General features: G+C 43.6%; 2 protein-coding genes and 1 long non-coding RNA gene across 33 annotated transcripts in view; 2 read left to right on the top strand and 1 right to left on the bottom strand.

Annotated features, from left to right (window-relative positions):
• Positions 1-571: 571 nt before the first annotated feature.
• Positions 572-2,987, top strand: LOC135195907 (uncharacterized). Its single transcript, XM_064222414.1, has 3 exons — positions 572-824; positions 914-2,050; positions 2,620-2,987. Exons 1-3 carry the CDS (start codon positions 572-574, stop codon positions 2,985-2,987), a joined length of 1,758 nt encoding a protein of 585 aa, XP_064078484.1.
• A 1,720-nt stretch (positions 2,988-4,707) lies between these two features.
• On the bottom strand, positions 4,708-5,879 carry LOC135196030 (uncharacterized). The gene is made up of 3 exons (XR_010310288.1): positions 5,742-5,879; positions 5,171-5,531; positions 4,708-4,987 (listed from the first exon to the last, which is right to left on the bottom strand). It is a non-coding gene; the product is annotated as an uncharacterized LOC135196030 (long non-coding RNA).
• Positions 5,880-6,574: 695 nt separating this feature from the next.
• LOC135196233 (uncharacterized) overlaps positions 6,575-24,480 on the top strand; it is a 152,654-nt gene continuing 134,748 nt past the window's right edge. For 5 of the 31 annotated variants that reach the window (XM_064222907.1, XM_064222901.1, XM_064222904.1 and 2 more), the window contains exon 1: positions 8,198-8,282. The gene's annotated coding sequence lies outside the window, so the exon portion shown is untranslated. The other 26 variants (XM_064222902.1, XM_064222903.1, XM_064222881.1 and 23 more) reach the window with 16 other exon arrangements.

A 24,480-nucleotide genomic window follows, 5' to 3' on the forward strand; every position in this document is an offset into this window, starting at 1 on the left:
TGGCCCAGAGGTCTGACCATTGATCCTGCAGTGCACACCCCGATCAATCTGACAGAGGCTTGGATCCCTCCCTCGCTCTTACGACAAGGGAGGCATTCCAGGGTTGGACGAACACCAGTCTGTTCACCAAAAAGACTCAGATTCCTCCCACCAATAAGTGAGTCTTCCTATTGTTAAAGGACCGAGGGTTTGTATTACGTATCGGAACAAATGACAATTTGTTGAAAATTGCATTTTTCCTAACTATACAAACCTGAGGTCATTTACATATAGTCCCACCTCATGCCACCCCTCACTCTGCAACTTTTTGCATGGGCCTAAAGCAAAAGTGATTCTTCACCTCTCAGGCGCGCGCACGATCGGACAAGCAGTTAACTACCGTTCTCCCCTTGTTCGAATCTTACGACCGTCCCAGCTGCCGCTAGTTACCTTCCTATTGTTAAAGGACCTCAGGTTTGTATAGTTAGGAAAAATGCAATTTTCGACAAATTGTCATATTTTGACCAAGAGAAAGGTTGTGTCTCTCCTTTCAACCATCTTTGATCCTATGGGAATATTAACGCCTGTAACAATGAAGGGAAAACTATTTGTGAAGAAATTGTGGGGACTGAAAACTGACTGGGATGACGAACTGATGATGGATTTAAAGAAAGAGTTCGATGAATTGTTAAACCAACTGAATTCTATTGAGGAGATCAAAGTCCCTAGATTTTGTTTTAATGAAGGAACTTGTAGCTTACATGTATTTGTTGATGCCTCTCATGTGGCTTATGGAGCCTGTGCGTATGTTGTTAGTAGTAAGCACACAAGTCACTTGCTATTTAGTAAGTCTCGTGTAGCCCCGATCCCCTCACTCACTATTCCCCGTCAAGAATTACTTGCTTTGACTATAGGCATGCGCCTAAATTTTCAGATTGTACTGTTTGGAGTGACTCCCAAGTAGCTTTGAGTTGGGTATTTTATGAAAGATCTAAAGAAGTGTTTGTAATCAACAGAGTAAAGGAAATCAAGGACTTGAAGTCCAGTCATAACATCAGGTTGTTATATGTTAAGAGCGAGGATAATCCTGCTGATTTAGTTACGCGAGGTATTTCAATGTCTCTTTTGAGTAAGTCAGGTTTGTGGTTTCATGGCCCGACCTGGATTATTGACAAAAATAAGTTTCCAGAACAAGAGGATGTAGTTTACATAGAGCCTGTTAATGTAAATGAAATTATTGTAGAACCAGTTTTGAGAAACCCTGATGATGATGTACTTGTATTCAAATGTTCTGAGTTCTCCTTATTGAAACACGCATTAAGGATTGTAGGTAGATTGATCTTGTTTGGGAGAAGAATATTTCCTGATAAATTCAGGGAAAGTAATAATTTACTTGTTTTAATCAGAATCATGCAGCGTCAAGCTTTTCCAACGCTATATGTTGACTACGGGTTACAAACGAGTTCTAGTGTTCCCTCTGAGTTAAGGAATCTTATCAGACAATTAGGACTTTATGTTGATAAAAGTGGTGTCATTCGGTGCCAAGGAAGACTTCATAATGCAGAATTGCCAGAATTCGCTAAGCATCCAGTATTCGTCGCCAGCCGACACCCCTTATGGCAACTTATAGTGTCTCATTATCACATACTCAACTTGCACTGCAACACGAATACACTTGTGGTTATATTGAGACAACAGCTTTGGGTTGGAAAAATGAGACAGTCCGTTAAGAAGATCCTGAAAGAGTGCTTATCGTGTAAGAACGCACAAAATCAACCTCTAAGTCTGCCTGGATTTCCCCCATTACCACCCGAACGAGTTAAGCATCAAGTCCCTTTTTCCTGTGTTGGCGTCGACTATACGGGAAACATTCATGTGTCTGAAAATGAAGCTGAGAACGAGAAGGCGTATGTCTTGTTGTTTACATGCGCTACGTCAAGAGCAGTTGCCCTGTATGTGTGCAAATCCATGAATGCACAAGAATTCCACTTTGTTTTTAGACAATTCGCGGCAAGACACGGACTTCTGAAAGTTTTAATAAGTGATAATGCGCCAAACTTCATTGCAGGCAGTAAGTTTCTAAGAGATATCAGCGAAGAACCCGAAGTAAGAAATTATCTGATGGATCATAATTTAGAATGGAAGTTCATAACACCCCGATCACCATGGAAGGGCGGCTTTTACGAGAGACTGGTCGGAGTGGTGAAATCGTGCTTACAAAGGGCCCTGTACAGAAAAAGTTTCGTTTATAGAACTCAATACCATCGTCGCCGAAGCCGAGAACATCATCAATAACAGGCCACTAAGTACTAACATATGTCAACGAAGATAACGCCGACTTCGCGCTCACCCCGGCCAGACTTATATGGCAGAACTATTACAATGGCTCCTCTTGAACAAATTCGTCGAACGTACCTTTCAATGAGAACGTCGAATTGAGGGAGAACTATGCAAGACTGTGTGAGACAATAAGAAAGTTTGAGAAATTGTGGCTACTTGACTATTTGTCTTCTCTTAGAGAGAGGCACAGAAACATCGAGTCTTTAACCATCTGTCCATTAAGCATAGGAGATTTGGTCCTTATAGTAAAAGATAATTGACACAAGTACCCTTTGAGAATCATCGAGAAACTCCACGCAGGTCCTGATAATGTTATAAGGACAGTCGAGATAAAAACAGCAAGTGGAAATTTTACGAGACCATTGAATCAAGTCATTCCACTCGAATGTAATGTCAGAGAGGAATCAACAACAGAAAGCGGACAGAATGAAGTAGGCGAGACCAGCGAAGCCTTAAACGAGGCTAGCCATATAAACAAAACAACAAAGACGATTGAGAGGGCCAAAACCAAGGACGTCGGAGACGGCCTAGAGAGTGTTCCGGAGGATGACCCTACGACCTCAACAGGTTCCCCACCACCAGTGATGTCCAATCGTCGGCCCATGAGAAGTACAGCTGCTAAGGCCGACGAACAAAGAAAACAGTTGATTCGAGAAGGAGCTTTATAAGGACACTATACATATACATGTGTTGTATGAATTTTTGGTGGGGGAGGGTGTGAGGAATTCCTCTCACAACGATTTTATTTTCTAATGTTTTTGTGTATTCATTTGTTTCCATGCTATCGCATGCCCATATATTTTATAAAGATATGCATGACATAATAAGGGTGAAAGAACCACATCTATTCGAGAGTGACACTCTTAACATTATATTATCTGATTTGCTATGTTCTAGTACGTAGTATCTGTGGTGCGGTTAGCACTGAAAAGATGGTTTTACACAAAGAAGAAGTCTTTTGGCATAAACGTCAGTAGACGTTTTAGTAACGAAGTATAATTACTGTTTTAGGTATGATAATTCATTTGTCCTTATATATATGAAATTGCTCTTGGTGAATGTATTGTGCATATATTACGTATGGTAAGAGTTGGTGTCATTGGGTCTTGTTTGTGCCTCTCGCCAGAGAGGCCATTAGGAGAGGTCAAAAGATCATGAGGGGAAGGGAAGGGTAGTAGTTCGTCCCTCTGATCGCTCCTTTGCATGCCCCTCTAGGGGTGTGTATGCGTATGTGCGTAGTGCACTGTATGGGCATGATACCGCCCAAAATTGTATTGACACACACCACCAATTAATAAATATGTTGAAGTTGCACACTATTATATTTGGAATTTATTTTTGACAACGAACTTGATATTTATTGTAAAGTTTTTTATGTTCATGAAAACCTTGTACGTCAGTTCTACATTCGTGGTAATTGAATAACTTTTCTCTTTTCCCCAACAAAACCCGAATGCAGGACGGAACGAACAACTTCTTGGGTCAACTTTTGAGGTGACGGTGACCTGTTATCTAGTGTTGTGTAGTAGTGATGTGTGTGTGTGGAATGTGGATTTAGAAAGGGCGATTGCCCTGATTCTTTGAATTTTGTCGTAATTTGTTTCATTTGAGTGCCATTGATTTGCAATTCCCCTTGAGTGATTAATTTCATTTGTCACTTATATATTACTCTTTGATATGTTTAACTTTTAGTTATTACATTAATTTTAACTGTAAATTTATCAAATGCGTTTCAATATCCCTCGATTTTATTTCATTTTTCCTATGTTTCAGTTTTGTGGATGGTGAATATAAATTGATCTGATAAACCTTTATTGTGTTCATACTTTAAGGTTATGCAAATAACTTTTAGAAACGAAATAACACAGTGGTCCTCTAAGGTCTGAAAATCAACCCGTGAGTACTCTCAACATTTAGAGAGAGAGAGAGAGGCGCGTACCTCGTATAGCGATTTATGATCTGAGTTCATGTCTACAAGGACTGCTCAGTAAGTGAAAGTACTTAATTGTGGTACTATTCATTAACGATATTGGTGTGTTATCCTCGTTAATAATGAATTGGGTTGAGAGATATATCCCCGTAATTTAGAAACCGCAAAGGGAGTTTTGTAGAGTTGTTACGTAAGGCTTTTAGCGGTTTTTGACCAAGTAACAACGTTAAGCATATAAGTCCATCTTTTTCGCCACATCATCTAATGGCTTCTCTGGCGAGAGGCACACACAAGACCCAATATGACACCTTCAACTCTTACCATACATACGTGATATGCACAATACATTCACCAAGAGCAATTATATATATATCCCTAGATAGGAAATCGTACCTGCGCGTAACGCTATAGGAAATCCTGTATCCATATGGAATCATTGTAGGAAAAAATTAAAAAAAAAAATGCAAACATGCTTTATTTTACCAAAACTATACAAAAGTAAAAAAATAATATTCATGAACAAATATCACCCTCAATTATGACAATTAAACTAAACAGAATATATTTTTGATTTATTAGAAAAAAACTTTGATATAAAAAAGATCTTATCAATTGAGGTACTGTAATGATATAAAGACACGTCATTCAGCAAAAAAGATTTTCGAATATATGAACTAGGAACTATAAAGAATCCCCTAGGCATCTTGTTCATCCTGGGAACCACTGAAAACATCGGTCCTGGAATAAATAAAAATGGACATATTATTATTTACACTCCAGCAGCAAACACTTGAGTTTTCAGCTATGATGATATGTTCTGGTGAATTTTATGCTTGTATATGCAATAAAAAAATTTTTTTCTAATAACTTTGTTTCTAGTATATTTTCAATGTGTGAATGCAATATGAAACAAATAGTTACCTGCTACTTGATGTCCTCATCATCATCTCCACATTTGTTGCAAATGATCAGTATTACACTCAATAATTGTCAATTTCATCACTGTCAGTCTGTAGAGGGTCTTTGTGAGGTGTTATCACTGCTTGCATGGAACCTGAAGTACCAATCTCACACTCAATTGTGAGGGCAAGGCACAGGAGGTGGACGGGCCAGCCCTAGGGGAGGGATGGGGAGACTCAGTAATCCCATAATGAGAAATGTCACTGTCCATTCCTTCATCATGGGTAGTGTACAATACCCTATCAAAAGCTGAGGTATTCACCAAGGCATCTAAGTCGACCCTGGACAGTGTTCTCTTACGTTTCCTGGGCATTTTATCATACTAAAAAAAAAAAAAAAAAATCAATAATACTATAATGGAATAATGTAAGTCATGTTTCACTATGTACAAGATCTAATAAGGATATTACACTCTCAAAACATAGTCATTATGTTATTTACATGCGGTAATGGCCTTTTCTGAAAAATATATTTTTCACCATATACTATCATATTAGGAAATGCTGTGCCATTTGGATACATGAGTACTCACCAAGAGTGAATGAAGAGGAGCAGCAAGTTACACACCTTACAGTATGAAGAACTTGTGTTGAAATGCCCGCCAAAGCACCAACTGAGCCAAGGAAGTATGAATTGTGGGAAAAATTTGGCGGGAAATACAAAAGTACAGGGGGAGCTGTGCCATTTGGCACGGGATTTCCTATCTAGGGATATATATATATATATATATATATATATATATATATATATATATTATATATATATATTATATATTATATATATATAAAAGACAAATGAATTATCGTAACTAAAACAGTAATTATACTTCATGTTTACCTAAAACGTCAACTGACAGTTTATTATTGTCCAAAAGACTTCGTCTTTGTGTAAAACTATCTTTTCGGTGCTAACCGCACCACAGATACTACGTACTAGAACATAGCAAAATCAGATGAAATAATGTTAAGAGTGTCATTCTCGAGTAGATGTGTTTTTTTTTTCACCTTATTATGTCATGCAATATAGACGTACATATCTTTACAAAATATATGGGCATGTGAATATATTTGGTTTTCAGAAGAATACAAATACAGTAACAGTTCCTGTCTGTCGGTTACCTGACAGACGGTAATACGCAGTGAAAATCAATCAATAATCTCTTATGAGACTGACACTAATAACTATAATAAAAGACAAATAGCATGGAAACAAGTGAATACACAAAAACATTAGAAGATAAAATCGTTGTGAGAGGAATTCCTCACGGTCAGTAGTTCAACCATAGATATAAAGTTCAACTACCGAACTACCTTGCTATAAAAGTCTAGCGGCCTGATGGTAAATCCTAATGTAAAGGAGGACCTCAGGTTTGTATAGTTAGGAAAAATGCAATTTACCTTAAAAAAAAAAGTGCTATTTGAACCTAGAACAAATTGGACAAACCTGCAGGGCCTTTACACATTAGGCCCACTGCATGCCGCCCCTCTTTCTGTTATTCCTGGGCCAAAAGCAAAGTGATTTGCGTAAACCCGGACAGTAGTTCAACCATATATATAAAGTAACAAAGTTCAACTACCGAACTGCCTTGGTATAAAAGTCTAGCGGCCGTTTCCAGCTTCGCTGAATCCTGAAGGTAACTCCTAATGTAAAGGACCTCAGTTTTGTATAGTTAGGAAAAATACAATTTACTTTTTAAAAAATGTGATTTGTTATCTTTCCTTAATGAATATTCTTGTTCCTTTTGTAGTTGTAATGAAATGTAAAATGCATGGAAAGGCAATAAGCAGGGTCGGTAGCGTCTACTAGCGTGGCACAGAACCAGAAATAACTGTAAAGTGCAGGTAAGCATTACTGAACCCAGGATTTATCCTGACATCAGCAGAGTGCATTCCCAGGAAGCTGAAAAAAAAAAAAAAAGACAGGCAACGCTTGTAACTTGTAAGACCACAACAGGTTGCAAGATCTGGGATGGGACTAGGGTTCCCAGATGTACGATAATTATCGTACAAGTACGATAATTTGACCCTCTGTACGATAAACGATAACGAGCGTACGATATACGATAATTCGCGATATATGTAAGATAATTACTGGAAATGTACGATAATTTGAACCTTTTCGTCAACTTATAGTAATTTAGAAGATTCAAGGCTATAAGGCACCCAAAGGTCATTCGCCGCCTGAAAATAAGTAAAGCTTAAAAGGAGCAGAAGGCAAAAAAGAAGATATGGAAAGGTAACAGACAAATATGTACCTCTCTCTCTCCTTTGATGGTGATGATAAGGATGATGAATAAGGAAGTCAGTGAAGTCATTTTTTCCTGTATACATATTTTTCGTTTTTATTGTTATTACAGTGTGATGATAAAGAACAATTAGCGAGTCCTTCATAAACAGTATAGTACTGATCTTTTAGCTTCGTTTTCATTGATGATAATACTGATGATTATTAACAGTGATCTTTTTGTCGTATTTTTCCATTTCATTTTCATTGATGTAATACTGATGATTAGTAATGGCTATCAGTGAAGAATTGAAAGTAAACAATTATATGATTTTGCTGCATGTTTTATTTTATTTTATTTTTTATTTTATTTTTTTTTTGTAATGGGATTGTAATGTGATGTTTAAGAACAATTGACAATTTTCTTAAAGCAATACTCATGTTAGTTGTGATTTTTTTCTTTTTTAAAGTTTACATTGGTGATATAGAATGACAATAACAATCACTGAAGTACTAAATAGGCTACTTTGTACAGCCTACAGAAAAGTTATCTTTTTGTTCTATTTTTTTTTGTCATTATTAGCAATAAATAGAAATGACATCACAATTTTTCTATTTAGCCTTACATTAATAGATATAAAGATATATTGCTGTAGATGAAATACAGCTATATTATAATATGAAAATGTACGATAATTCTAATCAAAATACGATAATTTGAAGAGGTTTGGTACGATAATTTGGTCTGATACACCTGGGAACCCTGGATGGGACTTATCGTAACTGGCGGTGTAAACATGGTACGAGTCAAACAAACACTGGGATAAACTAGAAAAGTTTTTCAAATGCAGTAAGCAAACCAAATTTGTTTTGTGATACCAAACCAGCAACAGCAAGAAGAAACCCCTTCTCTATTTTATTCCCTTGCACTTTCCCTATTCTTACTTTTTATAAATGAACGTTCTTGTTTGTTTTGTTATTATGATTTAGCCTAGCTAACGAGCTGCAGTCTTGGTGCTGCAAAGGAGACAAAGTTGGCAAGAAGCGACCCAGAACGAGAGGTAGCTATTACTACCTACCTATAACTCTTAAGTTTTGAAGAATGAAAATAGAAAAGCGTCGGTACGTAGGTGGAAGTACTAATACTACCTACAAACTTGACCGTTAGTCTTAGATTATTTGAAGGCCGTAGACTGCCTGCTTTTTGGTAAATGGAAGAGGTAAGCAACTTCAAACCAGGAATCCAGTATGAATAGAATTACTAGGCTAGCTAGGTACTACTACTACCCTACCTAATGGTTAATCTAAGTATAGTAATCGAAGCATGGCTGATATTTCCAGTTTCATAAAGCAAATACTACTTAGCTAAGCTTGGTCTAGTGTAGCCTACTAGGTAGGCCTATGTATAGGCTAGTTAATTTCCGTAGGGGCCTCTAGTGTCGTCAGTACACCTCATGCAATGCAATGTAGGTAGGCATTACCTACTAAACGTTCTTTGGAGCGTCCCTTCGGGCGCAAGCTGCAACCCCTTCCATTCCTCTTATTAGGCTATAGGTACCTAGTACTGTACTGCCATTCATATTACTACCTACTAGGTACTACCTAGGTATCCTATCTTTCTTTCATCTTGCTACCTAGCTATTCACCCAATTAACAAATGTGGTACTAGCCTAGCTAGCTATTTCATAGCCAGTGCAGCTGGGCGGTTTCCCTCTTGTTAGCTAGTACTACCTAGCCTAGTACTTACACTTTTCAAACCTAGGTATCCGCTAGGTATCAATTTTCTGTCCAGCACTGAATGACCTCATAGTATAGTAGGTAGTTTGGTAAATAGCTTAATAACTCCGTGTCGGGTATTTCTTTGTAAATTACAGTTTCCTACAGTATTCGGGTTGCTTATTAACAATTTACCGTTATTTTTGGGTGGTCGACTGTAATTAACCCCCAGGGGCCAGTACTAAACACAGCGAAATACATTGGACGCCCCAATCCCTAGTGGACGTCGTATTCGCAGTTACGATCAGTGCAGTCCGTACGGAGTTATTCTTTAGAATTACCGGTAGTTCTCAGTGCGTGGCCTTTGGGCTATTCCATTCCATTCCTATAGGTATACCTACTAGCTTACCTAGATAATTGTATGTTAAAGTAGGGCCAGGTTAAGCTATGGTTGTCTTTTGATCAAATTATGAACCCAATTTATTAGCATAGGTAGTGTTCTAGGCTATTCTTGCCAGTAGCTATTATTTACTAACTTTTAACAGTTAGCTTATTGGATTTTGCATTTAGTAGCTGAGTATACTAGGGTGAATGTCATTCTTGTATTTTATTGACATACCTACTAGGTATAGTATAAAAAAAGATGGGTTAATTAGCAAATGAGGCTCTTGGGTTGATTAGCCTGATGGATCCTAACATTTTGGGGTCCACGGTGGGAAAGTGGAGATTTTGGGTGGGGGACAAGACAAAAAGTTACTTACAAGAATGTTAATGCCAGTGATAGACTAGTAATTCCCAATCAAGTTAAGGTAAGTTTATGGAATGTTTTCAACTACCTGATAGGTATCATGCAGTTGGTAGGGTAGGACCTGGTGCCTAGGTTACGATGGGTTATACTATTTGGATTGTTATGGGTCATTTGCTAGGGAAGTAAATATCAGAAACTTTCATTGCGCACATTAAAACATAAGAAAATTATACTACTCCAAAATGTGACGTTAAATGTCTTGGGAGTAGACCCTCTTTCAAACAAGTCTTGTTAAAAAGGATTGCTGCATCAGCTCCATTAATTTTGCATAGTCTTTTCTCTATTTTCCTTATCAATGATTTCTCAATGTTGCTAAAACTGGCAAGCAATGTGCCAAAGGGGATCGTCAAATCCATTATAGTCATATTGAATTATATATTTTGTTCATGAAGGCTTACCTGTCAGATATATATATATAGCTGTATTCTCCGAAGTCCGACAGAATTTCAAAACTTACGACACACATAGTGGGAGTCAGGTGGTTAGTACCCATTCCCGCCGCTGGGAGGCGGGTATCAGGAACCATTCCCATTTTCTATTCAGATTTTCTCTGTCGCCGGTACTGTAAACATCTGTTTTCAGTACCTCCGTCTTAGGATTTTGGAAACTTCTCGGCTACTTAAGTATCCTGATTGACTTTTGGTTTTTGAATTTGGATCTGTGGCTAGGCACGTTATTTGTGGACTGTTTTGGATATTGCCCTACCTCCGTCAAGACTTAGCGGCAAGGCAGGTATTTGGTACGAGACAGGAGAGGACGTCGGACTGAGAGTTCCCTCTTCTGCTCAGGGGGACTTCGCCAGCCTGGTGGATGCACCGAGGAGGTCGCTTTTCTCATCCACGAAAGTGACATGGACACCTTCGGAATTAGACCACCATCTGAAGGGCCTCTTTTGTACTTTAGAGGTGTTTAATTTCTTGGACTGGTGCTTGGGGGTACTGGATACCCAGTCGCGTAGTCCGGACTCTATTAGCCTGGGGGAACTGTCCAGCGTCATGGCGTGTATGGACAAGGCTGTCAGGGATGGTTCGGAGGCGCTGGCTTCGCACTTTTGCACAGGGCTTTTGAAAAAGAGAGCGCTGTTTTGTGACTATGGCGAAGTCTGTTTCTCCCTCGCAGAGGGCGGAATTGTTGTTTGCCCCTCTTTCGAGCCATCTCTTTCCCAGGCTATGGTCAAAGATCTTGCCGTCAGCTTGCAAGAGAAGGCGACACAGGACCTGCTTGCTTAATCTTCTCGACGTCCTGCAGTCCCTTTGACGTCTTCGGGAGTACAAGCTTCAAAGAAGCAGAAGCCCTTTCGAGGCGGAGCCCCCTCGAGACTGTCTCCTCGAGGAAGAGGCCTTCCCAGAGGCAGAGCCCCTTCGAAGCTCAGGGGCAAGAAATGAGAACGTAGTCCTTCAGTCACCGGTAGGAGCCAGGCTTCGTTTATTCGCGGAAGCCTGGAGAGAGAGAGATGCGGACAGCTGGTTGCTCAACGTCATCGAGAAAGGTTACAAGATCCCTTTCCTGAAACCGCCCCCGCTGTGCATGACACCTAGGGATCTGCCGCCCTCTTACCATCGGGAGAAGCAACAGATTCTTTACGATCTGCTCGAGCAGATGCTCGTAAAGAGAGCGGTAGAACAGGTCTTGGACCTAGAATCCCCGGGCTTTTACAACAGGTTGTTCCTGGTGCCGAAACAGTCGGGAGGTTGGCGACCGGTGTCAAGACGTAAGCAGTCTGAACCTCTCTGTGGAGAAACAGAGGTTCAAGATGGAGACACCTCAGTCAGTTCTTGGGGCCTTAAGACCGGATGATTGGATGGTGTCATTAGATCTTCAGGACGCCTATTTTCACTTCCCGATCCATCCCCAGTCGATGAAGTACCTGCGGTTTGTCCTGAAAGGGAAGGTATTCCAATTCAGGGCTCTTTGCTTCGGGTTGAGCACGGCCCCGATGGTCTTCACCATTTTAATGAAGAACGTGGCGAGGTGGCTTCATCTGACAAACGTCAGGATCTCTCTTTACCTAGACGACTGGCTCATTCGAGCCTCTTCGGAAGCCTGGTGTCTGGAGGACCTGCACACTACTTTAACGTTAGCGAAGTCCCTGGGACTTTTGGTGAATTTCGAAAAGTCACATCTGACCCCAATGCAGTCCATTGTGTATCTGGGGATTCAGTGGCTTTTCGAGCTTTTCCGTCCCAGGGACGTCAGCAGCAAGGCTTAAGCAAAGTGTCAGCTTTTCTAGGGAAAGAATCATGCTCGGTGAGGGAATGGATGAGTCTGCTGGGGACCATTTCCTCGCTGGAGAAGTTTGTTTCCCTGGGGAGACTGCACCTCAGACCTCTTCAGTTTTTCCTGACAGACAACTGAAAAGACAAGGACAATCTAGAGATGATTTTGAAGATCTTGGAAGAGGTAAAAAGTCACCTAAGGTGGTGGCTCGATCCTGTGAAGCTGTCGGAGGGATTTTCCCTCAAGCTTCAGAGCCCCGACCTAGTGTTGTTCTACGACGAGTCTACCACGGGGTGGGGAGCAACACTAGGGGGGGAAGAAGTGTCAGGCACCTGGAGAGGGGAACAGGTGTCTTGGCACATAAACCTCAAAGAGCTGGCAGCCATCCATTTAGCGCTCCAGTTCTTCCAAGACAAAGTCTCTCGTCGGATAGTACAAATCAACTCGGACAACACCACAGCTCTGGCCTACATCAAGAATCAGGGAGGAACACACTCTCGGTCCCTGTTCACTCTAGTGAAGGAGATCTTGTTGTGGGCGAAAGCACGGGACGTCACGATCCTTACGAGGTTCGTCGCAGGCGTCGAGAACGTCCGTGCAGACCTCCTCAGTCGGCAAGGTCAACTGCTGCTGACCGAATGGACCCTTCACCAAGATGTATGCCAGGAGCTGTGGAGTTTATGGGGACGTCCTCTCGTAGACATCTTCGCGACGTCGAGGACGAAGAGACTTCCACTTTTCTGCTCCCCGGTTCTGGATCCAGGAGCAGTGGTGATAGATGCCCTTCTCTGGGACTGGATGGGGCTGGATCTTTATGCCTTTCCCCCGTTCAAGATCCTAGGGGAAGTTCTAAGAAAGTTTGCAGCTTCGGAAGGGATGAGGATGACGCTGGTTGCCCCATTCTGGCCTGCGACAGACTGGTTCACAGAGGTCTTGTCCTTCGTAGTAGACGTCCCGAGGACGCTTCCGTCAAGGATAGATCTACTCAGACAGCCCCACTTCGAGAGGTACCACAAAAACCTCCCCGCTCTGAGTCTGACTGCGTTCAGACTATCCAAAAGCTGGCCAGAGCGAGAGGCTTTTCAAGACCTGTGGCAAGAGCTATTGCCAATGTAAGGAGAGCTTCCTCTCGTACAGTGTACCAATCGAAGTGGGCCGTTTTCAGGAGTTGGTGCAAGAAGAAGGGCATTTACTCCACCACGACCTCGGTGAACCAAATCGCTGACTTCCTACTTCACCTGAAGCTGGCAATCCCGACGATCAAAGGCTACAGAAGTGTGCTGTCTGTAGTCTTTCGACACAGAGGCCTGGACTTGGCAAACGACAAAGACCTTCACGATTTCGTAAGATCATTCGAGACCACGAAGGTGCCTCAACCTAAGTTGCCGTCATGGAACTTGGATGTGGTTCTAAAGTTCCTCATGTCCAGTCGTTTTGAACCGCTTCACGTTGCATCACTGAGAGACGTGACTAGAAAGACTGTTTTCCTAACTGCTCCGGCGACGGCGAAGAGAGTTAGCGAGATTCAAGCTATGAGCAAGCACGTTGGTTTTAATGGGTATAATGCCATTTGCTCTTTGAGCCCGACGTTTCTGGCAAAGAACGAGAATCTGTCCAACCCTTGGCCCAAGACTTTTGAAATTAAGGGTTTGGCTGAAATCATTGGTCGGGAGCCAGAGAGAGTCCTGTGCCCTGTCTGGGCTCTCAAATTCTACTTGCGGAGAACAAAGGAATGTAGAGGTCCTTCCAGTAACTTGTGGTGTTCGGTCAAGAGACCACACCTGCCAATGTCTAAGAATGCTCTGGCATTCTTCTTGAGGGACACCATCAAGGAAGCGCATTGATCTTGTAGTGACAGTGACATGAAGCTGTTGAAAGTGAACGCTCAAGAAGTGAGGGCTATCTCTACCTCGGTAGCCTTCCAAAAGAACATGGCACTCAGTGACATTTTGAGTGCCACCTTTTGGCGTAGCAACTGGTGTTCGCTTCACACTACCTGCGGGAGGTGAAGACCACATACGAGAACTGCTATTCGCTAGGGCCATACGTCACCGCAGACACTATTTTGGGGGCAGGAAGTAGCACTCATCCTTTCCTGTAGAGAATGGTTAGGTGAACTTTTAATTATTGTATTGTTTATGGTTGTAGGGTCGACCGCCTAAGGCGGACTTCCCTTCCTTTAGCCTAGATATGTTGGATTTAACTTTTGATAGGCTAGGTCAGGTGGTGGTTTTTTGCTTCGTTGTCCTCATAGTACTATGGTCAAATGGTCTAGTCGCATTGTGGTCACGCCCCCGTTGACAGATCATCTAGAACGCACCAGCTACATAGGTCACTACCTTGCTGGAGACTCTAGTAAAGGAGAAGCAGACGGGTGACAGTAATCACGAAGTCAACTATGCTAACAGGTAAGGAACCAAGATGTCAATCATCTGCATGTATATGTTTCCTAAAATCCTATTCTGTCTCTCCCCACCCCCAAAAGTGGGATTCAGCTATACCTATATATATCTGACAGGTAAGCTTCATGAACAAAATGATATTGTTATGATACAATGAAGTTTGTTCATACTTACCTGGCAGATATATATAATCAAAGTGCCCACCCACCTTCCTTCAGGAGACATTGGGAATAGAAAATCTGAATAGAAAATGGGAATGGTTCCTGATACCCGCCTCCTAGCGGCAGGAATGGGTGCTAACCACCTGACTCCCACTACGTGTGTCGTAAGTTTTTAAATTCTGTCAGACTTCGGAGAATACAGCTATATATATATATCTGCCAGGTAAGTATGAACAAACTTTATTGTATTATAACAATATATTTTTTCATACAATCAACTTACCTGTCAGATATATACATAGCTAAGACTCCGTTGTCCCCGACAGAAATTAAAATTTCGCGCCACTCGCTACAGGTAGGTCAGGTGATCTACCGGCCTGCCCTGGGCGGCAGGACTAGGAACCATTCCTGTTTTCTATCATATTTTCTCTGTTGCCGGTGGTATCAACATTGTTGTTATTACCTCCTGACTTAGATTCTTATTTCAACCTTTGATCATCGTTTCTCGGCTTTTTGGTGATGTATCTGGATCGTGGTTTTTGGCATTCGCTACTGTGGACTGATTTTGGACTTGCTTTTTGATTTTTCTCAGTATGTCTGACTCAAATGTGAGTGTGAGAATGTGTGTGAATGTAGGCTGCAGGGTGAGGATACTGAAGGCTTCGGTTGATCCTCACACTGTATGTCGTAAATGTAGGGGGTTTCAGTGTTCTTCTACTAATACCTGTCATGAATGTGAGGGATTGAATGCAGAAGAATGGAAGACTTTAACTTCTTATTTGAAGAAGTTAGAGAGGGATAGGGTTAGACGTTTGAAAGGTGTGAGTACAAGGCCTATTGAGCCTTTGATTGACCCTATATCTAATCCTGATGAGTTGGATTCTCCCTATATGTCGACTTCACAAGCTTTACTTTCAGAATCGTCCTCTGATATCGCCGATCTGAAAGCTACTATTCATAAGATGAAGTCCAAAATGGCGGACTTACAAGGTAAGGGTAGTGAAAGTGAAATGTTCAGTGAAGTGAGTTCTCCCAGTGTTGTGGAGGGGGCGTTTGATCGTCCCTGCGACGCTCCCAGGCCTAGACCTCTTCCAAGCTCCCATGCCCAGAGGAGAAGGAAAGTCGAAAGCCTTAAGGAGGTTGTGGGGAATCCCCAACGGTCAGACGTCCCTTCAGCAGGCTCTGTTTCGATTCAGGCTGCTCAGGGCCGCTATAGAAAAAGCGTCCTGCGAGAGTGTTTCTCCTCCTCTCCCTCACCTAAACGAGGGTGGAAGGATTTGGACCTTTCTAGGCCTCTGAAACAGCATTTGAGGGAACCTGAATTGGATTCAAGCCCGGAGCGCTTCTCAGATGAAGCTCCCTCGTCTATTAAAAAGGCAAAGGTGGCGTCAGCGTCACCTTACATGGACGTAGCAGAATGCTTGCCTTCTACTTCTCCCCCGATTGAAGATGATGTGGGAGAAGCTTCAAGGAAAATTCTCCTGGCTGTACAAGAACAGCTAGCCTCTTTGGTGGGAGTGTTAGCGAGAGATCCTCCTCGTAAGAAGGACGCTTCGCTTCCAATCAAAAAGACTCGTCCTCTCTCTCCTGCAAAACGAGAGGCGTCTTGCAGACGTGAAGCTTCGTCTTCCAAACATACTGCAGAAGTTTCGGTTTCTAGATCGAGATCTAGGGAACCTTATGGCAGAGACGTGACGCCAGATAGACGTGAGGCGTCTTACAGGCGCGAGACGTCATACAGAGCGTCATATAAGCGCGAGGCGCCAGCCAAGGTTTTGGTGCCAGTCAGGACGCCAGTTGAGAGCGAGACGTCTTCCAGGCGCGAGGCGTCATCCAGACGTCAGCAGTCAGACAAACGCGAGGCGTCAGCCAGGACGCTTGGCGGACGAGAAGCGTCATCCAAGCGTGAGGCGTCATCCGTTTATGGAGAGAAGCCTAGGCTTTTGGCGCCTACCAAGAAGGAAGCTTCTCTTAAAGCTCAGACTTTGAAGAGGAAGGAATATCATTCCCTCAGTCCCTCTCCTATCAGGAGTTTGTCTCCCCCAGAGGAAAGACGTCCTGATTTATCTTCAGAGACTCCTCTAGACCCCGAGTTGGAGGAAAACTCGGAAGACGAGTATCAGGGAAGAGAAGGACTTTCTAACTATAAAGTTTTAACAGCCCTGCTTCTGGAAGAGTATGGAGACGATTTGACCCCTGCCGCTCCTCCTTCTCCGCGCTCTCTGTTCTCGAGCGCAAAGGCGAAGAAGTCTTCGTCTTTTCTTCGAATGAAGCCCGCCATTTCGATGAGGAGGGCTCTTCATTCCTTAAATTCTTGGATGGAGTCAAAGAAGGAGTTGGTCAGAACGGTCTTCTGCATGCCCCCAGCGAGACTCGCTGGTAAATGGGGCATTTGGTATCAGACGGGAGAGAATATGGGCATTTCTCTTCTGTCCTTCGGCAGAAGCGTACTTTTCAAACCTTAGTCGATGCATCTCGAAAGGCAAGGTTTGAACTCTGCCCGTGTGACTTGGGGCATTTCAGAGCTGGATCATCTCCTCAAGGGACTCTTCCATGTATTAGAAGTTTTCAACTTCTTAGATTGGCCCCTCCCTTGGGGTGATGTCCAAGAAGGCCCATGATTCGGAAGGACTCGACCCAGAAGTCCTTCTATGTATTCTGTCTTGTATTGACAAAGCGGTACAGGATGGTTCGTTTCAGATCTCCTTTTTATTTGGAGCAGGTCTTCTTAAGAAGAGGACAGTCTTTAGTGCCTTTTTGACGAAAGCTGTCTCCCACTCTCAAAGGGCAGCACTACTGTACTCTCCATTATCGGACTTTTTGGTTCCTTCTCAGTTAGTGAAGGACATTTCTCGTTCATTAACTGAGAAGGCGACTCAAGACCTTCTTACCCAGTCAGCTAGGAAGAAGAAACCTGCTACTGCGGCGGAAAAGAAAGGACTGAGTACATCGGTTCAGCCCTTTCGAGGTGGCCCGACCTCCAGAGCTCCCTCAAGAAGGAAGGCTCCTGAGAAGAGAGGTAGGTCTGCCTTTTGTCCCTTTAAAAAGGGAAAGTGATGCTTCTCTCCTCCAAGCACCAGTAGGTGCCAGGCTCCTGGGATTTGTGGAGTCCTGGGCACGTATCAACACAGACGCTTCATCAATGTCTGTAATAAGGAAAGGATATCTTATCCCTTTCTAGACAGTCCTCCCTGACTTCAACACCGCGGGAACTGTCAGCCAAGTACAAGGATCCTGTGCTGAGGGATACTCTTCGATTGATGGTGGATCAGATGTGGGACAAGAGAGCGACAGAACTAGTACTGGATCAAAACTCCCCGGGGTTTTACAATCGCCTTTTTCTGGTTGCGAAGGCCTCGGGAGGCTGGAGACCAGTACTAGACGTCAGCTCTCTGAACAAATTTGTTCAGAAGGAGAAGTTCTCGATGGGGACTTCTGCCTCAGTCCTTGCGGCCATGCGACAAGGAGATTGGATGGTGTCTCTGGATCTCCAGGACGCCTATTTTCACGTCCCGATCCACCCTTCATCGAAGAAGTACCTCCGTTTCATGACGGGGGGAAGGATCTTTCAGTTCAGAGCCTTGTGTTTCGGCCTTTCCACAGCTCCTCAGGTCTTCACAAGCCTGATGAAGAATGTGGCGAGGTTTCTTCACCTCAAAGGTGTAAATATCTCTCTGTATCTGGATGACTGGCTCATCAGGGCCAGATCAGAGAGACAGTGCTTGGAGGACCTTACGTTGACATTAAACCTGATCAGATCGTTGGGATTACTCGTAAACCTCGAGAAGTCACAGCTGACCCCCAGACAGAACTTAGTTTATCTGGGGATTCAGATGGATTCTCGGGGTTTTCGAGTATTTCCTTCGCAAGAGAGAATCGCAAAAGGTTTGCAGAAAGTCTCTCTCTTCTTAGGGAAGGAACAGACGTCGGCGAGGGAATGGCTGAGCCTTCTAGGGACCCTTTCCTCGCTCGAACAGTTCTTCCCACTAGGAAGACTTCATTTACGTCCGCTTCAATTCTTCCTCAAGAGGTCTTGGAGTTGGAAGACCGGACATCTTTCAGACGCCTTTCCCATTCCAGTGGAGATGAGACCGCACTTGGAATGGTGGTTGCCCCCTCTGAAGGAGAACTAAGGAATCTCTCTGAAAATCCAGAACCCAGACTTAGTGTTGTACTCCGACGCGTCGGAGAAAGGTTGGGGAGCAACATTAGGCTCGAAGGAAGTGTCAGGCACCTGGGAAGCAGCACAGGTGTCTTGGCACATAAACTGCAAAGAGCTCTTCGCCGTACACCTGGCTCTGAAGAGTCTAGAACCTCTTGTTTCGGTCTAACAAAATTAGTTCAAGTAAATGTGGACACACCACAGCACTTGCCTACATTCGGAAACAAGGAGGGACTCACTCCTTGTTGTTCCTTTACGAACTTGCAAAAGATCTTCTACTTTGGACGTCTCAGAGGAACATCTCCCTGCTTACAAGGTTCGTTCAGGGAGAAAGGAATGTGAGGGCGGACAGGCTCAGCAGGAGGAACCAGGTCCTTCACACAGAGTGGACCCTACACGAAGATGTGTGTCAAGATCTCTGGTCTCTTTGGGGGACTCCTCATGTGGATCTCTTCGCCACGTTCATCTCCAAAAGGCTGGCAGTATTTTGCTCGGTCGTGGAAGACCCCAGAGCTCTGATAGTAGACGCCTTCCTGCTAGACTGGTCTCACGTAGACGTCTACGCTTTTCCTCCGTTCAAAATCCTGGGACTAGTGCTGAAAAAGTTTGTGGCTTCAAAGACTGGTTCACGGAGGTGGTGGAGTGGATGGTAGATTTTCCCAGATCCCTCCCAAGAAGGATGGATCTTCTCAAACAGCCACACTTCCAGAGGTCATCATCAAACCTCCCCGCTCTCGCTCTGACTGCCTTTCGACTATCGAAAGACTCGTCAGAGCGAGAGGGTTTTCTCGTAAAGTTGCAAGCGCGATCGTGAGAGCCCGCAGAACCTCCACTAGACAAGTATATCAGTCCAAGTGGGAGGTTTTTAGAAGGTGGTGCAGAACTAAGAAGTTGTCCTCCTCCACTACCTCTGTAGCGGAAATTGCGGATTTTCTTCTATTCCTGAGAGAAGAATCTCATCTAGCTCTATCCACAATAAAGGGATACAGAAGTATGCTTTCGGCAGTCTTCAGGAATAGAGGATTAGATCTGGCAGATAACAAGGATCTCCACGATCTCATAAGGTCCTTTGAGACTACGAAGTCTAAGGAACCGGTCCCTCCTAACTGGAACCTAGACGTGGTACTCAAGTTCCTGTCATCCGAAAGGTTCGAACCTCCTCATCTGGCGTCGTTTCGAGACATCACTAGGAAATGCCTATTCCTATTATCTTTAGCTACGGCAAAGAGAATTAGTGAATTACATGCTCTGGAGGATAAAGTAGGATTCAAGGGAGACTCAGCTATTTGCTCGTTTAAAACCCTGTTTTTAGCTAAAAACGAGAATTCCACGAATCCCTGGCCTAAGTCATTCGAGGTTAAAGGCTTATCGAGTCTCGTAGACAGAGAAGCAGAGAGGTCTCTATGTCCTGTAAGAGCTTTAAAATTCTACCTTCAGAGAAAACACCAGATGGGAGGCTCTAGACAAGGTCTTTGGTGCGTGGTAAAAGACCCCACAAGACTGATGTCCAAAAATGCTCTTGCATTCTTTGTGAGAAACGTCATTACAGACGCGCATAAGATCTGTCCTGACGAAGAGTTCCGACTGTTGAGAGTGAAAGCTCATGAAGTGAGAGCAGTAGCGACGTCTCTCTCGTTTCAAAAGAATATGTCACTTAAAAACATCATAGATACGACATTTTGGAGATGCAACTCGTATTTGCATCTCATTACTTGAGAGACGTTCGTGTGACCTATGAGAAATGTTTTTCTCTGGGTCCTTTCGTATCGGCGGATACGATCCTGGGTATGGGAGCCAACACCAATCCTTAAGTATATACTTACCTTCTTTTTAGATATGTTCTAGAATCTCTTCTAACAAAAAGGACTTGGTGCTGCATGGGCGGCCGTCTCTGTTGTTCAGTAGGAAACTCTTGTGATATCTAATTAGATGAGTATAAAATTTTTTTTTTTTAAATTTATGTATGTGTGCGTATTGTGCTTTTTGAGTTATGGTTGTTGTGAAGAGTTCGGGGGATAACTCGGAACAATCTTTATTTCTAACATGTGGTTAGGATCAGGTGGTCGGGACTGGTTGTATGCTCCTTCATAAGGTGTATTGTCATATAAGTGGATCAGCACCCATTGACAAAGTCCTTTCAGGCTCTGCTGAGTAAGCGGATAAGACCCCATTGGCAGACCCACAAGAACTCTTGGCCATAGATCATATATCTCGCTAAAGTTTCTTGAGGTGATGCAGACTACTGGGCAAACACCCACGAAGTCTACCACCTATCAGGTAGGAACCAAGGTTTTATTTATACCTACAACATGATGTTGTTTACCTGTCTATTCCATAAGTAGCTGTCTCTTACCCTCCACCAAAGGGTGCCAATCAGCTATGTATATATCTGACAGGTAAGTTGATAGTATGAAAATGATATTGTTATGATACAATAAAGTTTCATACATATTTACCTGGCAGATATATACGATTAATGGCCCACCCAGCCTCCCCGCAGGAGACAGGTGGAAGAGAGAAAATATGATAGAAAACGGGAATGGTTCCTAGTCCTGCCGCCCAGGGCAGGCTGGTAGATCACCTGACCTACCTGTAGCGAGTGGCGCGAAATTTGAATTTCTGTCGGGGACGACGGAGTCTTAGCTATGTATATATCTGCCAGGTAAGTATGTATGAAACTTTATTGTATCATAACTACTGCTACTACAATATGTTTCTCTCTCTCTCTCTCTCTCTCTCTCTCTCTCTCTCTCTCTCTCTCTCTCTCTCTCTCTCTCTCTCTCTCTCTCTCCACAACGTTTCGCCCAGATCTGCCAGGGCATTATCACAGCGATGGTTGGTGGAGGACTGAATCTTGGTGGCGAGTCCTTCTCTAGGTGCATTGACCATCTCAGGTGTGTGATGTAACCTGGAGCTGGGTTTTCATTGGCTGCGACCGTGGTGACGCCACTCCTGGTATTACTGCCATCTTCTTCAATATCGGTCCCGTCCTGGGCGTTGTTGTTATCCTCTGGAGCGGGTGGCTGGGCCTTCCTTACACAGGTGGGCATCAGGAAGGGTTCCTGTGTCGTATTTAGGAGGGGTTTTTGATCTAGGATTGAATTCAGCAGTGAAGATCGGCTCCCGTTCCTTGACGTCCTAATTACAAAGACTAACCTGAAGGTGACCACTACCATCTACACCAAATCTACCAACTTGGGAATTTGCCTTAACGTAGAGAGTGAGTGTCCTGCGAGGTTCAAGACCAACACTATCAGGGCTTTCATGAGGAGGTCCTTAACTTAACTTAAGCATTGTTCAGTGTGGCAGGACACCCATGCAGAACTGGATCGAGCTTCACAAATGATGGTTAACAATGGTTTACTCCAGCAAGCTGATCAACAGAGAGAGAAAGACAGCTTTGAACAAGTGGTACATGGAGGACGAAGAGATGGAAGAGAATCCCCCTCCGAGGATGTACGCAATTTTTACAAGTCCTTCATGCACCATGGATACAAAGAAGAGGAAAGATGTATCAAGAAGATTGTGCAAGAGAACGTCACCCCCATAGAGGAAGGGAAGAGGTTCCCTCTTATAATCTATTTTAAGAACCGAAGGACAAGAGACCAGGTTATGAGGAATAACCCCACCCTGCATGCAGGACACCCCTTGAAACAGAATAACGTTGTCTACTGGTACACATGCCATATCCAAGGATGTCCCGGAGTCTATATTGGATTGACGACGTTATGACTGTCCAAGAGGATCTCATGTCATGCCCAGAACAGCGCCATCAAACACCACGCCCTCACCACCCACCAACAGCACATCGCTCTAGAGGACATCGTAAAAAACAGAGATAATCATAAGAGCCCCCAATCAGCGTTGCCCATGCCTCCTTGAGGCGTTATTCATCCTAGATTAAAAACCTCTCCTAAATACGACAGAGGAACCCTTCCTGCCGCCCACCAGTGTAAGAAAGGCCCAGCCATCAGAGGATAACACCAGCGCCCAGGACGGGACCAATATTGGAGATGGCAGTAATACCAGGAGTGACGTCACCACAGTCGCAGCCAATGAAAACCCGGCTGCAGGTGACACCACACACCTGAGAAGGTCAACGGGCCTAGAGCGTTTCGGATGCCTGGCTGCCAGCCAATGAAAAGTTGAATATCCCCGGGTCCTGCAGGAGGAAGCATCCGTGAGCGCCCGCACGACCCTGATGTAAAGATGAATCACCACCAAGATTCAGTCCTCCAGCAACCATCGCTTTGATAATGCCCTGGCAGATCTGGGCGAAACGTTGCATCGAGAGAGAGAGAACAAATTGTAGTAGCAGTGATAAAAAAAAATATATAATTCAATATGACTATACTGGATTTGATGATCCCCTTTGGCACGTTGCTTGCCAGTTTTAGCAACATTGAGAAATCCTCGACAAGGAAAATGGATAGGACTATACAAAATTAATGGAGCTGATGTAGCAATCCTTTTTAACCAAAGGTAAATGATAATTTGTTCATGAAACTTACCTGTCAGATATATATATAGCTGTATTTTTCCGAATCCGACAGAAATTTAAACACTTACGACACACGCAGTGGGAGTCAGGTGGTTAGTACCCATTCCTGCCGCTGGGAGGTGGGTATCAGGAACCATTCCCATTTTCTATTCATAATTTTTTTGTCACCGGTGCTGTAAACAACGTTTGCAGCACCTCCGTCCAGATTTTGGAAACTTACTGGCTACTTGAGTATCCCTTTAGGTTTTTTACTTTGGTATCTGAATTGGATCGGTGGCTTGGCACACGTTGGACTTTGGGGATTGAATTTGATTTGATTTTTGGTAGTTGATTTTCTTTGATCAAGATGTCAGGGTCTAGTTCAGCTAGTGCTAGATTTTGTTCTATGTCTGAATGTAGAGGTAGGCTACTGAAAGCTTCAGTAGACCCACATTCTGTTTGTAAGGTTTGCAGGGGGAATGAATGTACATTTGAAAGTCATTGTAAGGAGTGTGAAAGATTAACAGAGTCTGAGTGGAAGGCGTATGAAACCTATCTTAAGAAACTTGAGCGAGATAGGTTAAGGAGGTCTTCCTCCAGGAGTGTTTCAGGTAGGCAAGATTTTAATGATTCTCCTGCTAACCCTCCTTCTGTAGTTTATGCTCCTACCCCTGTAGTGTTGCCTCCGGCCCCTGAAGCAGTGTCGGTAGAAGGTAATACTTTATCGCTAATTCTTGAATCGATTCGTAACTTAGAATCAAAAGTGTTAGCTCTGGAGAGCAAAAGTGAAGAAAAGTGCAGTGAAAGTGCCCCTTGTGTAGTGGAGGGTGCGTCAGATCGGCCTCATTCCGCCTCTAGACCTAGACCTCTGCTTGACTCCCAGGTTACGGGGAGAGAGCATGTCGAAAGTCGAGTTACGAGGAACCCCCACCGATCTGGCGTGCCTTCGGCAGCTTCTGACGAACCTACCCAGACTGCCAAGGAGCGTGCGCGTGCACGTCTTCTCAAGGAGTGCTTTTCCTCTTCGGAAGCTTCCTCCCCGCGCAAGGGGTGGAGCTCTCTTGCCGCATCATGTCCGCTGAAAAGGACGGCTCGTGTTCGG

Source organism: Macrobrachium nipponense, chromosome 17 (assembly GCF_015104395.2).
Source record: "Macrobrachium nipponense isolate FS-2020 chromosome 17, ASM1510439v2, whole genome shotgun sequence".
In the NCBI taxonomy this organism is placed as follows: Eukaryota; Metazoa; Arthropoda; class Malacostraca; order Decapoda; family Palaemonidae; genus Macrobrachium; species Macrobrachium nipponense.